The sequence below is a fragment of the Lepisma saccharinum genome, chromosome 4 (assembly GCF_977018435.1).
Source record: "Lepisma saccharinum chromosome 4, izLepSacc3.1, whole genome shotgun sequence".
NCBI lineage: Eukaryota > Metazoa > Arthropoda > Insecta > Zygentoma > Lepismatidae > Lepisma > Lepisma saccharinum.
Window position 1 is genome coordinate 93,044,962 of NC_139232.1, and position 7,822 is coordinate 93,052,783.

Consider the following 7,822-nt stretch of genomic DNA (forward strand, 5'->3'; position numbering starts at 1 on the left):
GAAGCGATGAAATGTGTTATAGGACCAGGGCTCGAAATGGATATTCCTAGCTTGTGGATGCTTGGTCGATTGATTGATTGATTGATTTAGTTTATTTTACTTCGCGTTTTGTGCCTCTTGCCTAATGTGCGAAGATGGGGATGAGTGATGAAATGATTAAATTGGTGAATGGACATTCACAAACAACCAAGCCCGAGCGAGATTCGAACCCGGGACCCTTGGCATCGAAGCGGACCACTCGGCCACAGGGTCCGGCGGATGCTTGGTCGAGTTTGAGAATAGTTGAAAGATGCTTGTTTGAATGTACATAGAGGCAGTGAGTGCAGTATGGAGTAATGCTTACGCAAATTATGTTAGCTAGATGTATGCTTTGTGGAAATTTTCTTAAAGCGAGTAACATCCTCCCCACTTCGAAAACTAAATACAGTGATGCACGCATACATTACCATATGGTTCGAACTTGGAACCTCTGGCTTCCTAGCGTGTTATACTGATTTCCCCGCCAGGGAAATGGCTTCCTTTGAGAATCAATGAGAATAATGTTATTAGTAACTTTAGAAAAATGTCTTCTAATATAATATAACACTTATTCCTTTCACGAGCAGATAAATCTTAGTGGTATATTCACGCACATGCGAAAAATGATATCAATCGTTTTTAAATGTAAAGTATCACTCTCATGTCGATTGAGTTGGTATTAAGTCCACTTTATGCACAATAAGGCTAATCGGGACTGTACCTGCAGTTAAAAGTGGGATCCAAATCAGTATGTGCCTCCATCGGGTATCGTACCTTGGACCCTTTGATTACAAGGCGACGACACTACCACTGCGCCATCGGGGAGGACCAACTCTCATGTCGAATTTGTAGTATCATACAATAATATAAATGAAACAACTTATTCAAGCATACCTTTCTGCACAATGCACATAACCTTTGTATATTTATTCAGTCCCCCTTCATGTTTCAAATACGTTCCAGAGTAATGCAAGGTGTATCTAACAGTCATGTCCATATATTCTGAATTGTGTTTTAAGAAGTCTGGTACGAAGTAGGACTCTTGGATAGTAATAAGTCTCTGTCTAGTTTTGACAATGCTCTCGATCACGGCTCGATTTCTTGTGCAGTGGTCTGTCTAAAAATTCATCCGGAGTTACATTTATCGGTAAACCTGTACTTTACCGGTCGCGGCAAAATTTTATCTCAGTCTAGCTCTGATATATTGTAACTGAAATAAAATGAAACGCCTTCCCGATGGCGTGATGTCACCTTGTAATCAGTGAGTCCTTGGTGTAATCCTCGGTTGAAGCACGTTGCACAGTGATTCTGATTCCACTTTAGACCGGTCGCGATTAGCCTATGTTTGCAAAAAATAGACTTAAATCAAATTTTGAAATAAATTGCACATATTTCTAGAAATAGCTATTGCATTCATAGCTAGAATTCGTTTGTTTTGAAATAGCATTGCTTTTATTGTGTCTGTGTATTATGTGTGTGTGTGTGTGTATCAAAACAGTAGAGGCCATAGATTTAAGTTCTCCCGAAGAAGAGAATTGCTGAATAAAAAGTTGTAGCCATACTACACAACATGAAAACCAAGCAGATGTCAATTTCGCTAATGGAATGGTTCGTTAAATTAACTAAAGGCACTTTCTTGTATCAAATTTGCCCTGAAAGTACTGGCGCAGATCTTTAGCATAGTAAATACTGAAGTGTTCTTTGTCTTAACGGTGCGGTCTTATCTGTGCTTCGTTTTTTTTCTTCTTCTTGGTAAGGTTTTATTTTTTCCTCCCCTTTTTTTTCTTCGAAGAGAACATCATTAATCTCCCCCGCCACTGCTTGACACTTTAATTATATTTTTGTCCGAAAGTTTTACGGTTTGCTAGCCCTGTCCCTTTGCATCATTTACCACGACCGAAATGAGGGTGGTAAAGGAAGGGGTGGTCGGGAGGGTGTGGGGAGATTTTGAATGACTTGAGGATTGCTGTGGGACGAGCCTATAAGGGTGGGGGCACAAGGGTTCAAGATTGTAACTGATTCCTCCCCTCCTCCGCTTCTGAAGTACTTCCAATCCGCCAGCATCGACCCCTGTTCGCTCTAGACTCATTCTTCATCTGTTTCGTTGGTCCGCCGGCTCGCCTCTCCAGACGCACTGCTTCTCCTCTCCGTTCCCCCGTCTTTTGGTTCCGCGGGGCGCGCAATTTGTCATTGGACCACTCGAAGCCAGAGACGGGGGGGTTTTGCGGGCACCAACGTTGCTATCTTAAATAATCGTCATAACTCAGAGGTAGGAGCCAAATGAATTTCTGGAGGTTGTACAATCTGAAGCGAAAGTGTGTTGTATATCTGTAAGAAATGGTCTCTGAGATACATTTACTAACAGAGATCAAATTTAATGTAAGTTATTATAATTTCTACTGAAGGATTCTACACACACACAAACACACCTGAAATTCAATCTGTAAATGGAATTTTCTTCACAAATTAACGTTTTATATTTAACTTAAAATTGTTTGTTCCAATGAAGCAATATATATGTTTGTTTGTTGTTGATAACTGAAGTAACTCAATGGTGCATTCGGAAGTACTTATTTCATTGTAGTTTAACTGGAACATACCAATTCAATTGAAAATAAACATTTTCCTCTTACTGTTTTTTTTTAAAGATGTTCTTTGAAAATGGCAACATTGTACGTTCTGTCCGTGCAGCGATATCCATTAAAACCATGCAAACTGCCGGCTGTCATTGCGCGCGTTGTCGCCACGTTCAAAACACATATTTACCCCTTGAATAAAAATCTGTTTCGCAATGTAGAATTGACAATGATAATGGGTTTTGAAAACAGCTACAAGGAGCTTCAATACAAAACGAAGATCGTATTTGTAGAACTACTCAATAATAAGAAAAAAATTGTTTCACAAAATTGATAACATTTTTCTTACTACATTTTTAAAATCTGAAAATTTAGAATTTTAGTTATAACCTATACCTCTATTGTACTTACATTTCATCACGGTCGGACCACAAGTTTCTATTTATAGAATTTAAAAAAAGAGCAGTCGTTTGGAAAACCAATGAAAGGGCACTCTTTTTTTCCCGCGACGATTAAAAATTGCTTAGCGTCCGCAGATTAACGCAAAATTCAATTAGGTAAATTTTGCTGTGACTCGTTTTTACGTAGGCCTACTCGTTAATTTGTAATTATAGTCTAAGCTCAAATATCCATAATTTTTAATCCGATAGTAAATAGCAAGTCTTCAATAGAGAGAGTTCGCCCATCGCCGTAGAGGTAGGCAATACACTGTGCAGTGAAGCTAGAATTTCATCATCTAGGTATCTCGGTTTTTTCGTTGATGACTGTACTTATGAGGAGGGTGCTTATGTAAAGAAGTATATACCCAAGTCTTGGAAACTTGACGTCATTATCCCACGCATAGGTAATTGAACGCACAAATTCACCAAGCGCAAGAGGAGCATTCTGCTTTAGACTCGGCTTCACTGAATTCTCAAGGACCTTTACTTGCCGAGAGGGTCGTCGATTCACGCGCGTTCCTCTAATGATTATCCATGCAGTCTTTTCTATCGAGCTCCGTCCCTGTGCGCCTTTCCCTCCGTCTGTATGACAACTCAGCAGTACTTTGACTCTCCTCTCTTCATCACGAGATGAAAGGATGCTCGGAGAAACCGCTAGCAGGGACTCCCAAGCTTCCCGGCTAAAGGAAACCTCCGGACCATTTATCATTAGCGCTGCCCTGCCATTAGTTGTTCAGACGTCGTTTACGGGAGGCTGTCAATGAGACGTTGGACTCCTGCCAGTTATCTGGCGTCTCTTTCATGCACGATATTGCACATTAAGAGACGCGCGCGCGTGTGTGTGTGTGTGTGTGTGTGTTGGAGAGGCGAGGTGAGGTGAAGAGTGTTTTCAAGGCAAAGTTTCCAGGCGACCGTTGACGTCAAGATGTTGAGGGAGACTTTCGAAGAAGAAAAAAAAATCCAACCTGCCAAGTCAGGGTACTTCTAACTTGAGCATTCCTTCACAGACCATAGAGGTGGATGTTGATAACCAGAATGATTAATAAATATTATTAATTAATTTGGCAAGTGGGTCTATATCTGACGATCAAGTTTACAATTAAAAGTTCTCTAATACCTCAGTTTTCATCGCGTAGTTATGGCAGTAGTTCCTGCCTGTTTTTGTTCTCAGGTGTGGCATGATTGGCAGGTGTGTCATATGTAAATATTGTGACAAGTGTTGAAAAGAAGTGAGAGCCTATTTTGTTGTAAACAATATGTAAACGACATGTATATAATATGTGTGACAGCTGTTCAAAAGAAGTGAGAGCCTCCACGATGGCAGAGTGGTAGCGTCGTCGCCTTGTAATCAAGGGCTTCCCGGTTCGATACCCGGTGGGGGCACATAGTGGTTCGGATCCCACTTAAACTGTAGGTTCAGTCCCGATTAGCCTTAATGTGCATAAAGTGTACTTAAAACACCAAATCAAACAACCAAAAGAATTGTGTGTGAAATATAGAGACATAGAATATATTATGCAACACCTGTCACACATATTTACATATGTCACACCTGTCAATCATGTACGAATTGAGAAAAAAACAATAGGCAACAACTGATGCGATAACTACTTATACTAAAATCGCTCCGGCTAGAGTTTGGACTTGAGGAAATCCTTCAGTTGTGCTAGTGGGAAAGCGGGAAAAGCGGTGTTGCCAAACGTCTGAGACTGATTTTTTTTGTCCAGTCGTACAGGACATCTTTTCCTGTCAACATGCACCCTTCGCTCGCTCGGATTTCAGGCAGAGGCAGGGAGGCGGAGACCCACGCCTACGCTTGCTACACCGCGGCAACCGGCTTCGCCGTGCTTGGCTCTTTTGGGGGTGCTCGTGGAAAGTGGGGGGGGGGGGGGAAGACGAGTTGAAAACTCGCAATTATTTTGGAAGGTCAGAATTCTTTCTAGGGTTTTGTGGATACTTTTCGTATGAATTATATCTCACTGCAATCAAGGTTTAGGGTCCAGTTACTTGTGGTGGAATATTTCGTTTCGCTCCCCAGTTAAAATTGCACATCGAGTTCCGATTACTCAACATTATCCATCCTTTATAGTTTATATTAATTTCATTGTTGTCTACATGAATTGTAAATTGATTGGACGTGAACGAACATTGTGTTTTACTGATATCCCTACAAGAGTAACTACAGCATGTTTAGTAACATCCTTAAATTTAGGTTGAATTGAGAATTTACGCAATATAGAATGGGTGGTCGGGTCGGGGGGGGGGGGGTGTCTCATGGGGCTGCAGTTCCCTCCCGAAATTTTGAGAAATTCGAAAGTTTCAACTAAAAGCATAAAAAAGGCGTTACAACACTCGAGATATTACACGTTCTTTATAATCGAATATTTCATTTATGTAGCATTATTTAACAAAAGTAGTAAAGAATGTAAATTTTGCTCAAAATCCTTTTCCAAAGGAGAAGGCGTTAATAGCTTCATATTTCTTATAAATCGAACAAAAACACACACATACAAATATCAATCACTATGAAAATATGAAACGTACCTTATTTGTTCTCAAGGGGAAATACTCCACAGTCTTCCATCATTTCGACGAAATTGTATTGATCAGATTCCTCATCTTCATCTTCGTCTCCGCCAAGACTTATTATAAGTTTGTCCACATTTTCCTCAAGAAGCCCTTCCTTTAACCACGCGTCATTTATTACTTTTCTGGTATGTTGGACGGCTTTCTTACAGTCATCTGCGGACACATTGACAAGAGCTTCCTGTGTGAGAATTGTCACCTCATTGATTTTAAAAGTTTTGATTTTTCTGGCCACATGTCCCTTCATTTGCGCCCAAATGAGTTCGATCGCATTAAAGTGGCAATGATAGGGTGGCAGTCTTAACACTTGGTGACCACTTCTTTTAGCAAGTTCATCCACGTAATATTGCGGCAACCGTGGCTTGTTTATGTTAACAAGCTCGATCAGTTCCGCTTTCTTCAATTCGTGGGAAGCCGGGATGTCATGGCGCAAAAGCCACTGAATAATTTCATCTTTTTTTGTGGCCATTGTTGGGGGTTTATCTATTTGCACCGTATGGTACGGAGCATTATCCATCACGATGACACACGGCCTTGCTAAGTTAGGGATGAGCGATTCCTCAAACCACTTGAAAAACCGAGCGTGGTCCATGTCTTCCTGATAATCGCCCGATTTCTTAGATCTAAACAATAATGTACAATTGGGAATGAACCCCTCGCAAGTGCCAGCATGACACAAAATCAGTCTTTCCCCTTTTCCTGTAGGAGCTGGCATCGTGCCTTTCGTGGTGTCGTCAGTCCATCCTCGCTGGGTCGAATGACCTGCGTTAACCCAGGTTTCATCCACCCACACAATGTCTTCGAAATTTATATTTCGCACTGCCCTCAAGAAACGACATCGGGAGGCAACGATGTCTTCCCTCTCCATCAAAATAGTTCGCCCGGTGTACTTCCCCCAGCGAAACCCTAAGTTATCCAGCACCACCCCCAATGAAGTTTTACCGCCATTGAACAACTCCTCCTCTCTTAACGATTTCACTTGTTTCCCAAGGGTAGGGCGCTCTTTCCTGGCGTAATACCGATAAATATGTTGCCGGATTGCGTCCTCCTGAAACACGTCCAGTTTGGTGACAGGTTTGTCCCGTGGTCGTTTCTTACCTGGAGTGGACATTGTGGCTGCCACGTCTGTCTCCATTAAGCGGGATTTTTCCTTCCCGATGGACATCACGGTAGTTCTGCTAATTCCCAGAGCCGCTGCTGTTCTCCCAATCACTTTTTTAAAAGGAAGCAAAGGACCATTATTTTCTCTTTCTTTTTCAAAATAATCTCGCACTGCACATACTAATTCACGGGTCTGGTCACGCAGAGGATTACCACGCCCGACAACTTTTTTTCTTCCGATTTCGCCGGTGTATTTGCGATAGGCTCATCCATTGTAACTCAGTATAAAAATCACAGATACAAAAAAAGCACAAACAAACCGTACACTAACCCCGAACTTTTGCTGTCAGGCATACACTTGGCAACGCAGAATACCACGAGAACTTCCCCTCACCAAGGCAACTGGTCAAAGCCGATTGGTTCAGCGGCTCACGTGACATCCCTGACTTTCGACAGAAAAGACAAAAATATAATTTCCCAAGTCCATTCTTTGGGCGGAAGCATTTTAGGTCAGGGCAATCCGCCGTATTTGTGTAAGAGCGCTCTCTTATGCACCCTTGGACTTCAGAGCGAGCAGCGTTACTGTAGTATTGAAATAGGTGTGGTAATGAAGTACTCAGCAGGCCAGGGACTTAGTCGGTCACGTTCGTGGTGGGAAATCTCTCGTCGTCTGATTCGTGAGTTGCAGTGCAGCGTGTCATTGTGTACGTGGCAGAAGAAACAGGTGGTGGTTCAGTGGAAAGGTGGCTAGCTACCTCCGTATTTTTTTACCTTAACGAACGTGGCTCCGTCACTTCTGATCTGTTGCTTACTGACGTTGAGGCCAAGTGTACGTACTGAACGCGCTCTTGTCTTCACAGGTGCGTGTAAGTCGCTTTCCAGCCTGGTGTATGCAGCAAACAAGCCACTTTAGTTAATTTTCGCTTTTATGTCTCTTTAAGCTAATTGCAAAGAGAAAGGGGCATTCCCGATTGCGTATTAGCTAGCATTGTCATTAGCTAGCCATATAATCATGAGAGTCCAATTTAAATTCTCGATGCAGACAGTGGTTCGAATCACCCTTTAAACTGTGGATCTACTCTGAATTAGGGTTCTTGAAAC

General features: G+C 42.0%; 1 protein-coding gene across 1 annotated transcript; it reads right to left on the minus strand.

Moving 5' to 3' along the window:
* Nucleotides 1-5,579: 5,579 nt before the first annotated feature.
* On the minus strand, nucleotides 5,580-6,785 carry LOC145987013 (uncharacterized). The gene has a single exon (XM_083121476.1). It carries the CDS (start codon nucleotides 6,783-6,785, stop codon nucleotides 5,580-5,582), a length of 1,206 nt encoding a protein of 401 aa, XP_082977602.1.
* Nucleotides 6,786-7,822: the final 1,037 nt, after the last annotated feature.

What these genes read in the sequence shown, in the direction of transcription:
- LOC145987013 (XM_083121476.1), bottom strand. Translation starts at nt 6,785, where the DNA reads ATGTCCATCGGGAAGGAAAAATCCCGCTTAATGGAGACAGACGTGGCA.